The sequence below is a fragment of the Taudactylus pleione genome, unplaced genomic scaffold (genome assembly GCF_031769625.1).
Source record: "Taudactylus pleione unplaced genomic scaffold, aTauple2 ptg000253l, whole genome shotgun sequence".
Lineage (NCBI taxonomy): Eukaryota > Metazoa > Chordata > Amphibia > Anura > Myobatrachidae > Taudactylus > Taudactylus pleione.
The window spans coordinates 4,702,956-4,725,893 of NW_028284655.1; the positions used below are offsets into that span (position 1 = coordinate 4,702,956).

The 22,938-nt window shown below is 43.7% G+C and overlaps 1 protein-coding gene across 2 annotated transcripts in view; it reads left to right on the top strand.

Moving 5' to 3' along the window:
* Positions 1–22,335, top strand: part of LOC148515124 (G protein-coupled receptor kinase 5-like) — a 62,763-nt gene extending 40,428 nt beyond the window's left edge. The window contains exons 5-16 of one of the 2 annotated variants that reach the window (XM_088480383.1): positions 4,642–4,742; positions 6,955–7,047; positions 9,269–9,332; positions 9,598–9,738; positions 11,342–11,532; positions 12,859–12,896; positions 18,367–18,456; positions 18,552–18,760; positions 19,083–19,220; positions 19,937–20,074; positions 21,506–21,637; positions 21,824–22,335. In XM_088480383.1, the coding sequence (XP_088336509.1) occupies positions 4,642–4,742; positions 6,955–7,047; positions 9,269–9,332; positions 9,598–9,738; positions 11,342–11,532; positions 12,859–12,896; positions 18,367–18,456; positions 18,552–18,760; positions 19,083–19,220; positions 19,937–20,074; positions 21,506–21,637; positions 21,824–21,922 (1,434 nt within the window). In that variant the 3' untranslated portion in view covers positions 21,923–22,335. The remainder of the gene's footprint in view (positions 1–4,641; positions 4,743–6,954; positions 7,048–9,268; positions 9,333–9,597; positions 9,739–11,341; positions 11,533–12,858; positions 12,897–18,366; positions 18,457–18,551; positions 18,761–19,082; positions 19,221–19,936; positions 20,075–21,505; positions 21,638–21,823) is intronic. The other variant, XM_088480384.1, reaches the window with a different exon arrangement.
* The last annotated feature ends 603 nt before the right edge of the window (positions 22,336–22,938 follow it).

Here is a 22,938-nt window from a genome sequence, read left to right on the forward strand (position 1 = left end):
GCCTTGCTTGCCCTTACTCCCCTATAGCTGCAGCTCTACCCCAATTTCTCTCTGCCTTTACCCCCAGCTCTTCCTCCAACCCCCTCTACCCCAACTGCTATATACGCCTCCAGCACTGTCCCAACTTGTGCCTGCCCTCAACTCCCATAATATGTGACGGGACCCAGAAAAAGTGGTGTAGGACCCTATTTTTTTAAAGTGAGGTGTCCCTGGGACCCATCATTTTTTTCGCTCAGCGTGATCACTGTTCCCTTCTGGAAATTAAAGCCGTCTATTACAGGGCACACGTTTCCAGGAACAGATTTGTCAAAGGCACCTTGAAATGCTATTAGACGGCAGAACAGTAGCTTCCTTCCACAACCACCAGGGGGCACAAATAGCTGAGCCATGACAATGGCCAGAACAGATTTTTTTTTCTTCAGTTTCTGCAATACATGTGGCCAGAGAAGGATGTGTGTCTGTAGATTTCATAAGCAAGATCAGAATATAGCTGGAAGAATGGGAACTACGTTAGGAAGCATTCCCCTTATTATTTAATAACTACGGAGAGCCACAGATAAACATAAGTGCTACAAAGGAAAAGTCAAAAAGGCTACTCTGCCAAGCAGCAGAAAGCATGTATTCACTACGGACTTATAAGCGTGGAGTACACAATGCCTTCATTACCCTAGTGTCATTACTAGGGAAGATGAAGTAGGAGATGTCTGAGGTCCTAGCAGTACTACCCTCCTGGCCAGGTTTTCATGGTCAGGTCATTAAGCTTGGCTTGGAAGAATCTTAGCTTGTTGCTAAACAGGCTGGTCCTGTGACAGGGAATCAGTATGATTTACCGAAGCAAGACCACGAAGCCTATGTACGAGCGGTGAGGAAGGCCAAAACCTACAGTGTTAGCCTGCAAAAGTAGCCCAAATCCGACAGCGGCTGCCCGACATGGGTGAAAATCCCGATCGTCCCTAGGTAAGTATTTACCAACCTAACCTCCCCCCTAACCCTCCTTAGGGGTGCCTAACCCTAACCTTCCTACCAGTGCCTAACCCTAATCCCCCCTCTAAGTGCCTAAACCTAAGTCCCCCGAGAGGGGTGCCTAAGCCCCCCCCCCCCCCCCCCCCGGGGTTGCCTAACCCTCCCTCCCCCTAGCCTAACCCTAACCTCCCTGGGGGGTGCCAAACACTAAGTCCCCCCCCGGGAGCCCTAAATATCCTCGATTGGGATGCCGGTAAAATGACAGGCGTCGGTCTCCCGGCGTAGGTAAAATGACAGGCGTCGGGATCTTGACGTCTGTCATTTACCCTTTCCGGGATTAGACAGTCGGGAAGCTGGTGTCCGGATTTCGTCCGCCGGCTTCCCAACTGTTTCCCTTCAGCCAAGCAACAGCAATACATGCCTTATTGGAAGTATGCCTGGCAAAGGAGTTCATAGTTTTCTTCCTAAAAGCAGTCAAGCGTATCAGACCATGTGTGAAACCCTTTGTAGCTTCTGGAGACCTAAACCTAGTCCTTGGAGACTAAACAGGCGAGCCCTATGAATATAAATGGCCTACTCAGAAAGTTCTCTTCCTGGAACCTGCTACATCTCCCAGAAGAATTGGAGGATCTGTATGCACTGTGGTTCCAGAAGTCCTCTTGTAGGTGATCCTATGAACCAACCCCCATTGTTTGCCCAAAATTATTTCTATGTTCCATACTGATATCAACTGGCCCTTACTTTGCGTTGACCAATTTTAAGCATTCCAGAGGTAGAGGCCTTGCACATGCTGGATCTAGTAAGAACCCTTTAAATATATTTAAACAGAACTAGAGGAACTAAACCAATAGTTTTGCCATGGAAACTTCAAAATGTTAAACCCCAAATAAGGGGACCATGGCAGGGTGGCTGATATACTGTACTGCCAGGAAATACAAGGCAAAAGGGAAGGATGCCCACTTCACCTGAGCGATAGGCTTGGTCGTGTCCAAGAAAGCTGAAACCATGACAGAAGACCCATGCAAAGCAGCAGAATGGAACTCCCTACACCGGAGGTTCCCAAACACGGTCCTCAAGGCACCTCAACAGTTCAGGTTTTATAGATATCCATGGTTGAGCAAAGGTGGTTAAATCAAATTGAATTAGGTGCTAAGTAAGTCACTTGCGGTCAAGTATGGCTATCCTTAAAACCTGGACTGTTAGGGTGCCTTGAGAACTGAGTTTGGGAATCTCTGCCTTATACACCTCACCCCAAACAATGCATGCTGGATCCACCCGTTACATTCCAGATGTACACGCTACACGCCAGATGTACCAAACTACAGAGCCAGAGTTGAATTACAGGGGAGGCCAATTAAGATATACACATACAGGTGTGGTTTAACAGTACGGAAACGAGGTATGGTCACTACTTTGCATAGGTGGGGGCGTGGTTTGGTGAGATCACGGATGGGGACGTGGTTTGGTGAGATCATGGGTGGGGTTCACATTTAAGATTTAGCTTTTTTTAGAATTTTTTCCTGTGGATTTTCTCAAACAACATACTGACAGTAATAGATTTCCCATGCTCACACCAACAGTATATCCATGGTTAATAAGTAATCCCTTCTACTGTATATCATATACCGTGTTCACTGACATGCCTGTGGGCTTTACAGCCCATGAACCTGCGTCTTTCCCAGTGATCAGCAGACGCCGCTCATAACATTGTAACTGGTAAATAGTCCACGCGTTGTAGATTTCACACAGGGTATAGCCGGCATTTACCCCAAAGTACTCCATGTCCCAAATATAAAACATGTGCAGTCATTGTGCTTAATTCCCATACAGGATACACGTAGATAAAGCTATTGGAGGCCATCAATATTTCCCAGTAAAAGAATAAGCAGTAGTTCTGTGGTTGTACCACAAAGTATGAAACTGATAGAATTAATAGTAATATTGGACAGTGCATGCTGCTATACAGGTTGTATAAATGCAGTTATTCACTTCTATTTTGGCATGCAGGGAAAACATTGTCTCTCCATGTTGTGCGCACATACTTTATTTTACATTGCCATTTACAGTAGAGTTTAATTATGTCCATATTCTGTTACATGGGCATTTCCCAGCAGTTTCGTTGGTGTACAGCTTTGGCTGGTGTACACTGTCCAAATACATACAGGAGCAGTATGTCTGCTGCAAAGTGCTTCTCCATGAAGATTGTATGTAGCACTGTGTCCTAGGGTCCTTCTTCCTCTGACATTGACAGCTTATGGTAGGGGGCAATCTTCCTCCTTTGGCCAGAGACTACTCTGTGATGTTTTGGAAAGGTCCCATATCCCCTTGGATTGTGGTACAGTTCTGGCTGGTGTGGTGATCACACTGACCTGGGGACCACAATGTGGAGGAAGATTAAGTCACTTAGATTTCTCATTGGCAGCATCATTCCATCTTTAATTCCTAGGATGGGTAACGTAGCATTGATTGTGTCACCTCTGGTGAATGGTTGTTTTATGTATATAAATGTTAATAGATTTAATGCATTTTCGAGTTCTCCTATAGGTCTTTGTCTATTCCTCCCAGATTAATGATCTTCAAGAGGTCTTGGTCAAACTAGGCTCCATATCTCTAATTTTATTGCCCATTCTTCCATGGTGCAGTAGATTGTGCTGACGTCTCGTCCATCTTCATAGCTCTATATGGGCTTCTTGATGGAGGTGACTGTATATGTATCATTGCATTTTCTTCCGTGGGGTGACTACCAACAGGACAACCTTTATTTTACTAGTGCCACTCATGCTATTCCCTGGCTTATTCTCTCTTTCCTTGTGTTCCTAAAAACTGAGAGAATCCTGGAATCCGCTTCGCACAGAACTGGGTGACCAAGTCTATACACAGTACAGGAGCCCCAATAACTACTAACGCTGTATTTGGGTGGAAATGTTGCATTGAACTGTGCATGTATTTATCAGTTACCAAAGCCATCCTGCAGTCACGCACATGCCACTTCCCTGCCCATATTATCTGGGCACCTTTGGCCTACTTTTCTGGCGCCATATGGTGTGGGCTGAATTTGGAGAGGTAAAGCAAATTCCTCATCTGTTTAGAATTGGCAGCTCTTCAAGCCCTAATCTAAATGAACATGTAGAATAAAAGGATGTTCACAAATATTTTGTTCTGGATCTGAAAGTTTATAATGACTAATATTAGGCACCCATTTCCTACCACAGTGTTTTGAAATGCCTTGAATACTTTCTTAAAAGTATATTTGAAAAATAATTGTATATTTCAAAGTCTGAAGTACTTGTTTGTGGTTTGAAGTAGGGATGTGCAGGTTCGGATAGGTTCGAATTTGCACGCCGAGTTCGGATTTTTCCCTCCAAAAAACGGGACTCAGAAAGAGGCAAAACGCCATCTTGCATGGACAAACATCATCATTCCTGGACTTTTGTGCTATTAATGCTATTAGGCCATGGTAATGCTGTGTCAGGGCATGCTGGGATGTGGAGTTCCACAGCAATTGGAAGGGCCGCGTGTTGAATATCCCTGACCTAGACTTATTTCTTCTTCTCCTCATGGTGAAATGCAGACATAAAGGATTTTCTCTTCAGGCTGCAGATTGCAATGTTCATTTGTAATGTGTTTCTTATAATATTGTCTTTCGTTCTTCCCCTAATCTTGTCACTGCCTCTCCAGTCTCCAGACTATGTGCCGGAGATCCCCGAAACGCAAATGGAAGAATGTATATTGAGCTTTGAAAAGAACCCTAGTAAGGAGGTCTTCAGCAATTGTATTAGGTAAGAGCCAGGTTGGGTGCATTCTAAGGGGTATATTTACTAAAATGCTGGTTTTTAGAAGTGGAGTTGATGCCCATAGCAACCAGTCAGATTATAGCTATTATCTGCAAGAAGGTGCTAGATAAATAAGTAGAATCTGATTGGTTGCTATGGACAACATATCCACTTCTAAAAAATACATACTTTAGTAAATATACCCCTAAATGTCAGTTTTAAAATGCTCTGTTAATATGGAAGATGAGTTCTCCTAAACCCCCCTATTGTTCAGATGGGATGTAGTCGGCATCTCGGTGTGCGGGATGCCAATGTCCAAAATACCGGCACCAGTATCCCGACTGCCGGCATCCCGAACGTAAGTATCGAAGTATTAGGGGGAGGTTAGGGTTAGGTAGCAGGATTAGGGTTACGCATTAGGGATAGGATTAGGGTTTGGCACCGGGTAGGGAGTGTTAGGATTAGGGTGCCAGGAGGTTAGGGTTAGGCGCTAGGGGGAGAAGTTATGTTTAGGCACCGGGGAGGGAAAGGTTAGGTTTAGGCACCGGGGAGGGAGGGTTAGGGTAGGGGTTAGAAAAATACTTACCTATCTTCCCTATGGGTGTCGGGATGCCGCTGTCTGTATTCTGACTAGCGACATCCCGACAGCCGGGATTTCATACCCAACCCGTTCAGGCCACGTGCTACGAGTATGACTGAAACATGCAATTTCACGATCTGCTGGTGTGCTCATATTGGCCGAGGTGGTGTATTAGAATAAGTAGATATTTTAATCGGCTGTTCTAGAGGTAAAATAAGAGGTGGTCAAGGTCTCTGTTGCTTTGAGATTTCATTGAAAAGTTAATTATGAAAGTTCTGTTTATACCATGCAGCCGTTGGAATAAGCCCCTATTCTAGGCCTCTTGTCACCAATGGGGGTCAACATATAAAGGTGCACGCTACTTCTCGGCATTTGGGAGAGCCTTTGAAGCACACGGCTTGTCCAATGCTGCGTTTGCATTGCAGGGTGGCCATTTTGTGCATTGTATTTCAACTCCCAATGTAAGCAGCCATTTTGTGTACTTAACCAATATTTATTAGAATCTAGACTATAAATTGTCTAAAGACCAGTGGAACACAGTTATGAGACAGATGCACTTAAAGACATTAATATTATTAGTTTGCTTTGGCCAGTTTTGTTGGTCTGACTTGATTTAGGAGCCACCAAATTGAAATATGAGCTGGTCCCATATGAAACTGCTTCTACCAATGACAACGATCTATGTACAACACTGGCAGCATTAACCCTTGTGACTGACACTTTAGTACTGTAGTTTTCGCAAAGGTGATTCCTTATCACTTGCATGAAACCTATGTCCGTATCTTTAGCATCTACAGCGATCTCTATTAGATTACGGTGTACCCTATGATTTTTGTTGTAGAGATGCTCTGGGTCAAATGTAATAGGTCCCAATTTGACAAAGCTGATGATTTTGCCATGGGATTTAAAGCAGCAGGTGTCTAATATGCAATATTGCCGCTTCAAATTATTTTGGGCAAAATCGCAGAAAAATCATCACTTTTGCCAAACTGAGACCTATTGCATTTGGTCCCCTGCATTTTCTACACTGATCACCTTTCCTCTAATGACCCTAGTTTTTGAGTACATGCATACACTCTAATTGTTTGTTATGAATTAATTACATCCAGTTAAATCCTCCCCCCTAGTGTTTATCAAATCTTGGAGTGAGAGAAAGTACTAACCAATCTGCTTCCAACTATCATGTTACTGGCTATGTTAGAAAAAATGTCAGTAGCTGATTGGTTTGATAAATCTTAGCGTTAGACTTGTGCCTTTTGTAATGCCCATATAATAAAAACGATTAGAGCTTTCTTTAAGCACCATAACCAAGAAAATATATTTTTAACAGATGGGAAGAGCTAAACACATGCAGAGTACGAACATCTCAAACGTGGCAGCGCCATGCTGTGCAAAGTCAGCACAAACCTCACACCTGGGAACTATCAGCCACACTGCACACTACTGTCATCTGTCGGCCATTTTGGCCACCTTTATTGTCTTTTGATTTGGATACAGACAGGAAGCCTGTTGTGCATAACACAAATGTTTCCCCCATCAAAGTTTTGATAATATTTTTTCCTTAAAATTTTTAATGGTGTTCATAGCTCTTTTATATAAAGCAATTACTTTACGGTTGATGTTTGTCTGTGCCCGCAGCCTCCTCCATGAGTTCCTGCGAGGGTCTCCGTTCAGGGAGTACCAGGACAGTATGTACTTTGACCGCTTCCTGCAATGGAGAAGTCTTGAAAGGTGAGGAGAAATTTGTAAAAATTTTGTGTGTAGCTTTAAAGGGAGTTTCCTCCTCCAGATTAATTTATTGGCCCTATGCACGTTTTTTATTGACTACATTGCTATTTAATTTTAGCTGCGTAACAATGTTTTATAGTAGCAGGCCAGGCTGTTTGTGTGGGTGACACAGTAAATATATACAATGTGCTTATCTATACAGTTGTCATTATATAAGTAGACCATAAATAATAATATATACCAGTGGGACCTTAAGGAGATCCAACCTCATTCCTCATTCTTGGTTTAGAATAAAAAAGAATAAAATAAATTTTTGGCTGAGTCTATTACAATGATATGTATTATGAGGTTGTTATGTGAGGAAAGATTAATTTGGCTGCGGTTATATCAGTCCCGTTGAGCTGTACATGTAGTGGTCACTGTATGTTGCAGACCAGGCGGTACAGGGCTTGTTATGGCTGAGCCATATTAGCCCTATTCAGTTTCCTGGAATCACATATTACATAAGCTGGATGGAGGTTTCCTAAACATATATTTTAGTCCTGAGAGCTTTGTTTTTGTGTGAAGCCGGTTACTGGAAAAGGGCTGATGCAGCATTGGCAGCAAGGTGAGTAAAAAGGTACACAAAAACAGTGTCAATATACAGAGCGGTACGCCTCCGCAGCCCCAGCTTATACACGTTAATGACTAGTCCTCATCAGCTTGGATCTGCACCTGTCCGAAAAAGATACACCTCCTAACAGGCGCATATGTGCATATTTGCTGGTCTGCATGAGCCACATTTATGTGAACACATCGTCCCTGAACCATCCTCCCCAGCTCTCTGGCCGTAAGGGTCAATGTGTGCAAAATACATTCTACTCCGTAATTGTGCATTTGCGTGTGTTCTGGGTATGCAAAGTGTGATCTAAGCAAGATATGCTACATATACGAGTTATGGCTATTCTATAACGAGACTGATGCTATAATTTATGTCCCTTCTATGTACGCCCCTTCTGCATCCACTCACCGCTGCATTCTAATTTTCCATTGGTCAAAGCCGTGCTGGAGCTCATTATCTGTCAGCTGTCTCAACAGCTCCATTATTTTGCATCAGTTACTGTGGTAAAGAAGAAAACATGTTCCCATAAGTACAGATGTGACTTTAAGGAAAAGAAAGAAGTCACACAGTGGTAGGACTGGCAAGTATGGAGGGTGTTCTAACACTGCAATCTGTTTCGGCCAAAAAACGCTTCACAGAGAGAGCTGTGTGTGCTGGTGCATTGTACTGATGGAGGATGAAACCATTTTTCCTCAAGTCTTGCCTCTTTCTTCAAATTCTTTCCCGCAAGGTTGATATTACATTTTTGTAGTAATGTTGATTCATCATTCGGAGTCGACTGTCAATTCAAACCGTTTTCTACATTTTTTCCACATTTACATTTGCTTTTGTGCAAGGCCATCCGGAGTGTTCATCTTCGATATCCTAACGACCGTCACTTAGGGGTCTATTTACTAAGCAGAGTTAGGAGACAGAGTGAAAAGTGATAAGGTGCCAGCCAATCAGCTCCCAACTGTCACTTTTCAAACACAGCCTGTGAGATGACAGTTAGGAGCTGATAGGCTGGCACCTTAACACTTTTCACTCTGTCTCCTAATACTGCTTAGTAAATAGACCCCTAAATCTTTTGTGTTACTCAAACGCACGTGACATACAGTCTGCCCTGTAAGCCTCGGTTAGCATATGCAAAGATTCGGTAGACGTCTTCTTCAATCAAACAAAAATTTTAGTTCAACACTGTGCTCTGCTTTTGAACCAAGCATTTTTGCGAACACTCTGTGACCGCAAACTATCTGTGCGAGAGGAGTGAAACTTCCATACCATTTTGGAATAGTCCAAGATCAATGTTCCCCCTACTCCCTTTTTAAATCGCGTTGTATGGTTTATTACTTTTACAAGTACAGTCTTGTTATTTATTTAATAGCCACCTCATACTGGTGGTGTCATCAGTCTGCGTCACCCACTCACTTATGAACCTGCTAAAAAGTAACTCTAGTGTAACTTGTGATTATTCTTTGGGAGGCTGGATGCCAGGGGAGGCTGGATGCCAGGGGAGGCTGGGTCCCAGGGGAGGTAGGATCCCAGTCCTTAAAGACTGACTAAAATATTATTATTCTGGAAAACACTGTGTATGTAAATAGGGGCAGCTTTATAGTTTTTATAGATTGTTTTTCTATTTTGCAGGCAGGCTGTAACGAAGGACACTTTCAGACAATACAGGGTGCTAGGGAAAGGAGGATTCGGGGAGGTAAATCCTATTCTGCGGCTTCTTTTCCTGTGTGAGATCACTTCATTGCCTTCCTGATACCCCTGTCCAAGTTACTTCTCCCACTGATGTATGTTACATCTCTCTCTCTACGCCATGTTACTCCTCCCAGCAGTCTCTAGGTATACTCAGGGACGCACACAAGGGTATATCCTGCACATCCTCTTCCTGCACCATGTGTGGTTCCTCCCTCTGCTTCCTGTCACTGTGTCCCTGCTGTATACTAAGGCTGTTCTCTCCTATCCAGGTGTGTGCCTGCCAGGTCCGTTCTACAGGGAAGATGTACGCATGTAAAAAACTAGAGAAGAAGAGGATCAAGAAGAGGAAAGGGGAAGCTATGGCTTTAAATGAGAAGCAGATCCTGGAAAAAGTGAACAGCCGCTTTGTGGTACTGACCCTCTGTATAAGTCATTGTATAGTACATGTGTGTGATAGTAGAGTGTGTGTGTAATGGGCAACTCATTAATTTATCATTGAAGACAACCTGATTCTACACAATTTTTTTACATACCAACATTGTTCCTTATGCGTTAGGTAGTAAGCTGGCAGAGCAGCTTCCTCATTGACCCCAGTAAAGAGCAATTAGTAGAACACTCTCTGCGTGCTGTGCCAACTACAGAGCCTGCTGCTTCTATCCCTAGCAGCTGCGTGGGGGTTTCCAGGAAGTGCATGCTGTAAGATTGTGAGCACGCGTTTCATGGAGGCAGGCCTGAGGAAGTGGTGAGCACGCGTTTCATGGAGGCAGGCCTGAGGCAGTGGTGAGCACGCGTTTCATGGAGGCAGGCCTGAGGCAGTGGTGAGCACGCGTTTCATGGAGTCAGGCCTGAGACAGTGGTGAGCACGCGTTTCATGGAGGCAGGCCTGAGGCAGTGGTGAGCACGCATTTCATGGAGGCAGGCCTGAGGCAGTGGTGAGCACGCATTTCATGGAGGCAGGCCTGAGGCAGTGGTGAGCACGCGTTTCGTGGAGGCAGGCCTGAGGCAGTGGTGAGCACGTGTTTCGTGGAGGCAGGCCTGAGGCAGTGGTGAGCACGCGTTTCGTGGAGGCAGGCCTGAGGCAGTGGTGAGCACGCGTTTCGTGGAGGCAGGCCTGAGGCAGTGGTGAGCACGCGTTTCATGGAGGCAGGCCTGAGGCAGTGGTGAGCACGCGTTTCATGGAGGCAGGCCTGAGGAAGTAGACTCTTCACAAAACGCGTTGCAAATGTCAGAATGAGATTATTAACATTTATTTTATGTTTTCTGTATGTTGCATCTTCTATCTATGCTATTTCATTTTTTGGTGATACTGTGAAGCTATTTTTTAACTCCTCATTATAATTGTGAGAAGCCCTTCCCTAGGATATTTATTGATTGAATTCTGATTGTCTAACATTGTTTTATCACCAATAAAAAGATGTATTATCAGTACTGGATGGACTGTCTAATATGGTAGCTCATTTAAGGTACAAATGAGTAAAGATTTGGTCCTCTGGTTTTACTACAATAAAATATAACATTTACAAATTGGACATACTGTACTTTAAGGTTGTTCTTCCATTTACTGTCTGTTAGTACTGGAGCATACTACCCTTTCTTGCAAATAGACTTTGGGGCTTTGTTGGGAGGCGCTGTTTCTCTAAGCAGCAAACAGGGATAGCCCCTTTAGGCACCAGACGACTATTCCTTTGCTTACAGATTGGGAGCACGCTGTACTAGATTCTCCATATCTGATGCACAGGATATGGAGAAACCAGAATTTTTTCCTTTATAATTTATTTTCTTACTAGCGCAATTCCACCCATCCGAGCGACCTTCCCAACCGCATGCGTTATGTAGGTGTTTACATAAACCAACTGCGTCTTCAGCCTTCTCCTCGTGACCCAATCATGTGATTTGGTTTTGCCTGTTTGTGAATATTTCATGTATAAAGGAAGGTTGCTGAGTTAATAGCACCCATCTCTGATACCCAGTGACAATGGCTCTTTATACACAGATGTTGTGTTTTTTCTTCAGGTGAGTTTGGCGTACGCGTATGAAACTAAAGACGCTCTGTGTCTGGTGCTCACCATTATGAACGGAGGAGACCTCAAGTTCCACATCTACAATATGGGCAACCCTGGCTTCGAGGAAGAGCGTGTGGTCTTCTATGCTGCTGAAATCTGCTGTGGGCTGGAACATCTTCACCAAGAGGGCATAGTGTACAGGTGAGCGGCAGGTAAAGGGGGGGCTGGACTGATGCACTGTTCCATTGTATTAACCAGTTTTGTTTTTCATTATTTTTTTTATTAGTTGGGTGGTGATTTTGATTTCCCCAGTTTAAAATTGAAGCTCCCACTTGTAATAGCTTAAAGTAAACCCATCAGTTATATTTGCTTTTATAAAAACATAATATCAAAAGCAGACATATGGCTGAATTTACTAACACAGGGATAATAATGCTAAATTTATCTTTCATTATCTCAACGACAGTTTAAAATGCATTTTGATTGCTGCAATGGGTTGGACGATGGGGGTGGGTTGAAATGTTAGAATGTTGTGTTTTCCTAACAGGAACGCACAGTGCTCTGAGGTTCTATGTGATCAGGGAATGTCATTCAGTCCCCATAGTGTCCACGCTACTGTGTCACTATGGGATCTTCTGAGGTCCACACTGATCTTACAGGGAAAACCCTGTATTCTTATAGGCTCATCTGAGCCCAGCCTGAGAGATTATGAATGGAGTTACAGAAACAGGGTAGGTACAATACATTTGTCCAGCTGGCCTTCAATTACAGTAATTATCCTTTCAGTTAAATTCTCACTAAAGCTGGGTACACATTAAACGATGTGTGTACCCAGCGACAGACCGCACTGGTAACGGGCCAGCATATCGGGCGGGCGGTACACATTACATGATCGGTGCCCCATATGTCGGCACCAGCCGTAACCCGCTGCATAGGGGTCGTCAGTCACATTGTCAGATTGAGCAGAATATAGGGCCGACCTGACCATGAAACTGACGACAAAACGGGAGCGAGCATCAGCCGACATAGTGCGTACACATTAGGTGATTTCGACGCTATGTCAGGCCGATCCGTCAGTGCAGGCAAAATATCGTCTAATTTGTATTCGCCTTTAGAATAGACGGTCAGATAGACAGACAGCCCTGCCTTCCCGGATTTCGGTGGTGAGGAATCCCTACACAGGGCTGTTTAGTGTGCATGGAATGTAATAGCAGCTTTGTGCTTTTAATGAGCGCTTGCTGCATACAGACACTGGAGGCAGCTATTATGTGCACTGACTTAATATTGTAGAAGGAAATCTGCCAAATCACCTAGATGTCAGTAGTGACCACGTAGGATGCATTTCCTTAAATACTGGTTTAGCAATATTGTACAGTGCTCCTTCTATATCGCCTCCTGTTATATCACATCCCCTCGTATCACAAGATCTTGTTTCTAAGCAACAGTCTATGTAATGTCTAACTTCTATACTGCTGTGTTTATAATATATAATCATTTAACATGTTTTGTGTGTTTGTTTTCATTTAGGGATTTGAAACCAGAAAATATTCTTTTAGATGATGACGGTAAGTGATGTACAATGGGGGTGTATATAATTGTGGGGGTGGGCTTTTGGGTTTCAGTAGAATGTTGATACATTCCTTAAACTGCACGGAAATAAATGTTTTCTGTAATTTCCTATTGGATTTAGTACTGCATTGTGCTGATCTGTACTAATGTTTTGGGTCATTTAAAGCACCTGTTGTTAAATGGTTTCAAACTTACTTGGGAGTCCCCATTTCTTGTTAATATCTGAACATCTGTTATACAAATGGATTTATTCACAATATAAACTCCCGTAAATCCTGTTGGTATAATAAGAAATAATTCTACAGCCATTCTGGTTAAGGTTCCTATAGCTGCGACGTTTCATATACAATAGACATTTGTTTTGTGAGTATAAGCTGTACTGTGGCTGGTCACGTCAGGTGTATATAAATGTATGACTGCCGCGCTGATTGTATTTAAGCAGCTCAATAAATTAATATTGGACTTATTCGGGTAAATGAGCGCTAATATATCATAAATATATTAATGTGGCACCTGTGCAAAAATATGGTTAAAATAAGCATATGTTTATAGCTCTTTTTTGAACAATGATTATTGGATTCCAAATAGAGACTCTGTCACTCTGTCCTATCGCTGAGGATCCTAACTTTCCCTACCTTTCCAGGCTCCGTCGTCTTGATGGCACAGTCCGGGCTGGCAGGGAAAGTGTCGGCGCTGCAAGAGCTGTCCTCAGCTGTGCTTCCACGTGTGTTCACGTGCCGCCGACTGCGGGCGCGGGTGATGACGTCACGCGGGTAGTAGCGGGCAGGGTGAACGGCCGTGGAGCCGGGATGTCCAGTGTTCAATTGGGTTACAGCCAAAGTGCCTGGAGGCACGAAACGCGTTTGAGAATTCCGACGTGTGGCCAGAACACGGCGCTGGAATCCCGACATCAGTTGAGATGCCAATGCCGTAATCCCGACAACTGTCATCCCGAACCGGAGTATAGCGGGCCTGGTTAGCTGATAGCCGTGCGGGGAAGGCGGGGTTTTAGGCACCACGGGGAGGTTAGGGCTAGGCTGTGGGAGGGGGGGTTAGATTTAGGCAGCTCCAGGGGATGAGGGGGCTAGGGTTAGGCACTAAGGGGGAAGGGTAAGGTTTAGGCACGAACGGGGAGGGTTAGGGTGTGGGGGGGGGGGGGGAGGTTAAGATGCAGAAAGGGAGAGTTATGGGGTGAAAGAGAGGGTTACTATACTTACTAAGCCCCTGTCTTGATTCTCGGCATCGGGATACCGCTGTTGGTATTTTGACAGTCGGCATCCTGACTGCCGGTTTCCCATACACAACCTGATTTATTTTCAGTGACATAAATCATTCTCATAGAGGCAAAGCCTAATCTCACCACTTGTAACTCCTACATGTATGTTACACAGGACAATATCAACAAATGCTCTTCGCCAGAAAAATTCTACTACAACTGTGGCAAATGGTCTAAATAATGTGTAATGTGTACAAAGATCAGCTGACGGCTGACACTAGTGAAAACACCATATAATGAATAGCTGCTATAGAAAGTTAAAATAAAAAAGGTGACAGCCTAATAAGTAATATAAATGTCATTATTTTGGCCTCATCCATGTCCACAGACACCAATAAGGAACAAGTATAGGAACAAGTATAAGTAGATAATGTCGCTATGACAAAGCTGAAGGAGACCTACATGGCACACTGGCCACCACAAATGAGGTTAGAAAGAAATGTATAATGAACACTCCATTATATTGTTACAATGGGATATATTCTGGCCCCACACCCTGCAATCACTTCAGCCAAAAGGGTTACATGTCGCATTTGATTTCACTGGTTTCTCAGTGATCTAATAAGCCACCATCTCAGAAATGGCTGCCCCACCGTGTAGGTGCCCGGTGTACTCTCAAAATGTATAGTTCTCTTCAAATTGTATTGTGATACATGAGAAATTGGCTTAGTTTATTTACCGGCTGTCAGGTGACTGGATTCAGACAACGAATATCCCTTTTATGCCAAGCAGCGTGTAGAGCAGACGGGAACCAATCAGGCTGGAGCTGATGAAGTAGCTTAATGTATAAGAATGTCTTCCCTAGTCATACAGGTGTCTGAGATGGCCCATCCATCGTGTGTGTTTTTAATTAGAGTAGAATATAGCCATTATTCTTCTAGCAGGAAGCTGCCACAGAGAGGTAATAGACTGTTAGTGTAGGTGCCAGTCTGAGCGAGGTCACTTTGTCATGGTAGATGGGCATTGGCAGTTAGACTAACATGGGTAGAAATGACCTCATTTTTATTCTAGACTACATATAACCTAGCAATGCTGCATAGCGTATGAAGCACCTGTGTCCTGTATGGTATAGTTCTCCTGCAGTTAATTAGAGCTGGGGTGAGATGAAGTATTAATTGTAAAGGATTTATCGAAACGTGGCATTAGGAATAAGTGCTGCCTTACTGCGATGGATAATCTGTTAGAGCTGTACATACCAAATACACAGCATGCCTTATTCTCAGTAGGGGAGGAAAATCTGGCATATAAATGTTGGGGAGGAAACGTCTTTTATCCAATACGTCCTTCAGGATGATGAGTGGGTTTTATGCTGTGGGATTGCTCAGTGTTATGACATGTGTGGAAAGCGAGTATTTAAGAGACCCATAAATGTACATTCAGGGCGGTAAGAGCACAGACATGGTGCAGCTTCACCCTTTATTGTTTGGAGCATTGTGATTTATCTCCCTATATTGCGCGGCATACGGACCTGTTGTAGTACTGATAAAGAACAGTCTTCAGTGTCTCTGAGTTTAGGACATGTCTAATTGTCTGTCTGTGTTTTCTGTAATGAGCCTGTAATGACTGGACACTGCTTACGCTGGTCTCCTCAATAGAGCCTGTGTTCCTGTCTGTAATTTCAGTGCACTGAGACCCATCATCAGTTCAGTGGTGCAGACAGGAGGCTTTTCCAGTGCTCATCGGATGTATTGTGACATCAGTGTTGTTGAGGTTGAGTCACTAGGTGATACTTAAATTGTGTTTGGAAAGGAAGAACTAGTCAACCTATAGTATTATTATGGCTTGATAGTAATTTCACAGCGGATGTGACTTGTTTCCTGTTGTGCATGAGGCGTTTACTTCTTAGGACATCTGCAGGACTTTTCCAGAGCTCCACCTCTGCTATAGGGGACCTTTCACCTCACACTCCCACGCAGACTCTCACACTTTAGTGGTTATTGGAAACTTGAAGGGGTCTATTTACTAAGCAGTGTTAGGAGACAGAGTGAAAAGTGATAAGGTGCCAGCCAATCAGCTCCTAACTGTCATTTTTCAAACACAGCCTGTGAGATGACATTTGGGAGCTGATTGGCTGGCACCTTATCACTTTCTTATCACTTTTCACTCTGTCTCCTAGCACTGCTTAGTAAATAGACCCCACCAGTAGGTGTCAGAAAATATCAGTCACCTTTCTGGCGCTGGGGATTTACATTCCCCTGGTATCCAGCAGATGCCCTGGTGATGTGTGGTAATCAGTAATGTAAAACTACCAGTAGGATCTAATTGCATCTAAATATCTAAAGTCTTTAGTTTTTTAATTTATTCTTTGCTGTTTCCATATTGGCTGCTCAGTAATGATGTTTCCATATGTAGTTTTTTTGTGTTAGTTGTCTGTCTGTGTGGTTTGTGATCACAGAATCTAATCCCAGTCATGGCGATAGTGGAGCCTAACATTAAATTAGAACATTTTTAGGTAGTGTATAAAGTATATTGCTCACGTAGTGAGTGCTAATTGCATTCAGTGCTTCTTACCCACCGACGACATTGAGGAATAGAGTTACCAATATCGGAGCATTGCCAATGGCTAGACAGAATATGTATGAGGTGCGGCTGTGTCTGACACAAGGTTCTAAGAATCCATCTGATCATAAAGCTTCAGCACCAATCATTTCCACTCAGTTTTGTATAATAGTTCTACAGTCCACATACTAATTAACACAACAAGGATTAAATACTCTTACAATATAATAAAATATACAGGAAGATAGACAACTGGGGGCACTTTTATCTACTCTGGTAAACTAGTTATATTGTTATTAGCTTGTATTCCTCATTTACTCAAGATCTTATTGAAGATGGTTATTGGAGCTATTAAACATCCCCCAACTTGAGCTGCATGGAAGATGTGACACGGGGGGCAAAGGGGCGGGCAGACGTGAGACAGGGGAAGGGGCTAGCTGATGTGACACAGAAGGGGCTGGTACGCATGACAAGGGGAAAGGGCAGGGAGACGTGAGACAAGGGAAGGGGCTAGCTGATGTGACACAGAGAAGGGGCTGGTACACGTGACAAGGGGAAAGGGCAGGGAGACGTGAGACGGGAAGGGCTAGCTGATGTGACACGTGGAGGGGGCTGGTACGCTTAGCAAGGGGGAAGGGCAGGCAGACGTGAGACAAGGGAAGGTGCTAGCTGATGTGACACAGAGAAGGGGCTGGTACATGTGACAAGGGGAAAGGGCAGGGAGATGTGAGACAGGGGAAGGGCTAGCTGATGTGACACGTGGAGGGGGCTGGTACACGTAGCAAGGGGGAAGGGCAGGCAGACGTGAGACAAGGGAAGGGGCTAGCTGATGTGACGTGGAGGGGGCTGGTACACGTGACAAGGGGGAATAGAGTTTGGTATATTATGTCAAAGTTGACCATGTTAACGTTCACCATGTCGACAGTCAGCTTATTGGTGCTGATGAAATGCTGACATATTCATGTCAACAATGTATTTGTTAGGTATCCCTAATGCTAACACCAATGTCGACACTTTCACTATTGACATGTCATGTCTGCATTTTGTTCATATCGACACTTTCCAGATGTCGACGACATAACTGTCGACAATGTGAGTCTCATTCTCATGAAACTTTCTGCCACTTTTGCAGCTGTTGATTCACTCTCTTCTACATCCTCTGTCCTCTCCTGGTGCGCCGATCAGTCTGGTACTTCCTTTCCTCCTCTTCCTCTCTATTGGAGTTCTCCAAGGAGCTATCCTTGGCCTCTACTCTGTGAACTCATACTGCCTCCTCTACGCAGCCAAATCTACCTTTCTTCTCCCTCTTTTCTATCCCATATGGCCAAGCTTCCTCTCCATTTCTCACATGGATGATCCAACACTGATCTGATCATGCTTCCCCTTACTAACGCCAATACCAGCTCTGCTCTCTCTACCTTGTTCCACACACTCGCTGCCTCTGTGTCGTCCTAGCCTCTACCCTCACACCTCACATTCAGTCCCTCTCACAGTAATCCATTTTTATTTTTTGAATGATTATAATTTTTATTGTTTTAGCTTTCCGGTAGCTGGTTATTCTGTGCATACCGCCAGCTCTAGCGACCATATATTACATTAGCCGTTAGTGTCCTAGTTTTTCTCATGTGTGAACTAAGGTATAGGGAAGATGATGTATGTCATGTAACTCTGATCGTGTTTTCTCTTACCAGGTCATATCCGCATCTCAGACTTGGGCTTGGCCATCAAAATTCCAGATGGCGAGACTATCCGAGGGAGAGTAGGAACTGTAGGATATATGGGTAAGTGCAGTGACCAACCGATTTATTACACTCACTCTTCATTACCCATGGATGTAGCTAACAGCCCTACTCTATCTCTGGGGGGGGGTTTTTAGCTCCAGAAGTGGTTAAGAATGAGAGATACACATTTAGCCCTGATTGGTGGGGTCTGGGCTGCATCATATATGAAATGATTGAGGGACAGTCTCCGTTTCGCGCACGGAAAGAACGAGTGAAAAGGGAAGAGGTGGAAAAGAGAGTCCAGGAAGAACAAGAGTCCTATTCTGACAAGTTCACGGAAGACGCGAAGTCCATTTGTAAGATGGTGAGTAACGTGGCAGCTTATTCATGTGTGGGCAGCGCTGTGGTTTGGAGGGGGTTGGGTACGGGATCCCGACAGGGTTAGGATACAGACACCTGTCGTTAAGTATCCTATCCCTACCCCTAAACCTACCCCCCCCCCCCCCCCAGCCTAACCCTTCCCTTAACCGCAATACTTACTGTCGCAATTCTGGTGCGTGGGTTTTGACTGTTGTCGGGAATTTGACTGGTGTCGCGATTCCGGCACCTGTATTCTAGGTTGAGGGTACCATTTAACTATATACATGACGGAAGAGATTTCACCATTCTCTGCTTTGTTGCTACAGCTATTAGCCAAAGACCCCAAGCAGAGGCTGGGGTGCAGTGAGCAGGGTGCCAGTCAGGTGAAGCAGCATCCGTTTCTCAGGGACATTAACTTCAAGAGGCTGGAGGCTGGAATCATGAAGCCGTCCTTTGTGCCGGATGTAAGTATCCAGCATGAGTTGTCTCTATGGGGTCATTTGGTATGTGAGCTGGATTGTGGAGCTTCTAGCCTGGGTGAAAGGCTGAAGACTTTCTTCTTTTTTTATTTTACTATTGAGATAACATAAAGGGCCTGTTTCTGAGTCTCACGCACCTCTGCTAATCTTCTGTACATCATCTAATGTGAGTATGCGTCTGTATTCTGAGTCGCACAGATTTCTGGGAGCACACCGGAGGTCTGCCCACAAGAGCGGCCGTTATCCCTACTATGGTCACTTACACCTACCCTATACTAAGTGAAGGAGATCTGTCTGATGTAGGCATCCAGAAACACTTGTTACACCTCTGAGATTCATATGGCAGCGCATGCACAGTGTGCTAAAGCTCGCTAGAGGCGTACGGACCTGCGTGTAACTCAGAATCAGGCCTGAAATGTCCAAAATAAATGGGGGATCCATCTTGGGGCATCATATTCCTACATAAAACCCCAGTGTTCTCAGTCTATCTCGTTTGTATGTGGATTAATAGACAGGTACCCAACAACCCTGAGACCATGAACTAGCTGTTGCAGTTTTCCCACCATTATACAGTGCTCCATAACAATATAGAATCTTTGTGTCATTATGGGGTAATTATTTTTGGAGTTGGGGCATTTGCTTTGCACGCAGTGTGTCAGCATTACCCTGATCCTATGTGTTCTGTTCTGTTTCCCTCTCAGCCCCGGGCCGTGTACTGTAAGGATGTGCTGGACATCGAGCAGTTTTCAACGGTTAAAGGGGTCAATTTGGATAAAACCGATAGTGATTTTTATGCCAAATTTACCACAGGCTGTGTGCCAATCCCTTGGCAGAATGAGGTGAGTGTGCCATTTACTCCTCTGCGCACCAGGGTGAAACTGCATGATGATTGGTGTCCTCTTGTGCTGGGTACATTTATGTCCTGTGTAATCCGCTGGTTCCTGTATATAGGTTTTCTCCTTCATCCACTAGGGGACACTGGAGTATACACTAGGGGCATAGATGGGCAATGAGTGGAGCCTGGCACTTCAGATGTTTTAAAAAATAGAAGTTAACTCCTCCCCCTCTCTACCCCACTGGCCTCAGATTGGTTCCTGAGGCTATACAAATTAATGATGGCTCCTCCCCTCTACTAGATCCTGGGACTGCCCAGTGTGGGAGGGGCAAACCAAACAAGGGAGGCTCTCCAGCCTCTGACCTGTATTCTATACATTTAAATATATTGATTCTGACACTTCTTATCGGCTACAATCTCTAATAAAGTACATATGTTAGGTATCTTAGTTTCAATAATTTTTCTCTGTAATATCCATATTAAATAAAATGATTTGTTATCTCAATTTTCTACAAGAAAATACATTTGTCTGGACACATGGGACACAGAGCCTGTGGTCCTGAGGGAGTTGAGTGGCTGATCTGGAGCAAAGTGCTTAGTGTTCTTATCCAGAATCTGTGTTCTGTGTTTTGATGATTTACCTATATAATGCCAAATATGGGGACACGTAAGGCAGCTGCTGGGCACTACCACAAATTATTTAAAGTTAGCCACAGACAGAATCTGCGGCATACATTGTTCACGCTTTACCCTTCTTAATGGCCAACCAACTGGACAGCAGAGGGCACCATACAGTGATTTTTCAATGACCACAGGCACACATTCATCAGCATAGCTGGGAATCTCTGCCACATATTTCATTAGTGTAATGTGCCAGCCAATTATAGCACCCAGTGAAGGTCAGGGCTGATATGACGTGTGAAGTTCCCAGCTGATATATTCATCGGTCAGTCACGTTTTCCACCTGGCCTGATTCATGTCCAATCCATCCAAATCAGATTTTAATTGGGCAAAACAATTGCGTGGCCAGTCTTGGCGACCTCTCATTGTGCAAAAATTATTACCCAGTTGTTTTACCATGGCTGATTTCTGTAGACTAGCTCAGACTAATGTAAAGACTGGAACAAGGACAATGACCACGTGAGGCCATTCTGCTGGTCAAGGCTCTTAGTGAAACAGTAGCCCTGCACAGAAGCTCTTCTCTACTGGTACGGGGTCTCTGAGCTGTGCTCCAGCCCCGCCAGTTGAAGATGTTTTATGGAGAAGTCCTTCTCCAGATACTACATTTTCCAGCCACTTGCCTTTTGAGTGGATCCTCCATGCCCGGTTGATAGGTTTGACCAGTATGTGCAGAATAAAATCACCTAATCACTAACTCATCCAGATCCTGAATATACATATTGCTCAATTGGATTGACACTTGTATAATCAACAGATGATTGAGACTGAATGTTTCAAGGACCTCAATGTCTTCGGACCAAATGGGACCCGTTCTCCAGATCTCGATTGGAGACAACTTCCCGAACCACCAAAGCGTAGCCTGCTCCAGAGGATCTTCCGAAGACATGTAAGTATATGGCAATTACCCTCGTATAATTTATACTGGATATGTTTTCTGTAACCCTACATCATCTTCATACATACATTTTGTATTCATTTCACATTCTCCCCACCCGCAGTGCAGGGACAAGTAGGGGGATGTACAGTGGTGGCAGATTCTAAATGCAGTTAATGTATTATTTCCTATCTCCAGCAGGCTGATTATGGGATTACTCCAAATGACTCCTCCCTTGTCAATGCCACAAACCACCACTTCCAAAGCAGGACAGCGACAGCCAACGCATCATCTTGACGGAATATTCTATGAACAGCCTCAGACAGGCCTTGGTTTTATCATGAAACCGTCCGAGAACCCTCCTACATCCCTCCCATTTTCTCAGGTTTAGCCTTGAACTCTGTGCAAAACTTTTTACAGGAAAAAATATAAATATATATATATTTTAGGTCTTCAAGACCAAAAGGACTCATGGGAAATGTATATTACTGCTGGAAAATGGCTTCCTGCAGTCATGTATTTTAAATTTTTTTTTTTTTCTTTTTAATTCTAAGCAGTTCACTGCTGAAAACATGTTTTATGCTAAGCTCATGGAAATATACAAGCTGTGTTTTTGTCTTTGGTTTATTTTTTTCTCTCATTTTTATTTGTTTTGTGTTCTGTATAATTTTTTATGCCTCTTATAAAAAAACAGGATACATTGGAAACCATTTTGTTTTATCCTGCTGTCTCATTCTCTTAGTGAGAACCATTCAATATCTGTCAAGGTTATCAAATAGATAATTTTTTTCAGTTACCTTAATTAACACTACTGTTTATTAATGGATGTCATTGGAAAGTCTTATTAGTTGCCTCATGCATATATTGGTGGCAGCCATTTTGTGGGTTGTGTCAATTTATATAAACTATAGCCAGTCAGATTTCTAGGAACCAGAAACATCACTGAGAGAGAAAAACCTTCAGTCATGTGGTGATTTAATAATAAACTGATTGGCTGTCTCCACCATGTGCAGGTGACAGGTGCGCAGTAGTTGTATAGTTATAGTTATAAACCCTTCTTTTATCCTAATATGTCATTCCAAAACATAGGAGCGTTCAAAAATCAAAACTATTTGAATGTGTTATTGTAAATATATAATCCATATATCTTTTTAGTATCCACATTGACAGTTTTATTTATTTTGTTTTATAAAGACTTTGCACATTGTCAATACCGTTGGCCTGCGACTATAGCCAAGCCTGTTTGAGAGAGCCTTCTTCAAAATGGATTCCTTTGTCTGCTGGTGACAGATGTCCAATCAAAGTTATGATCC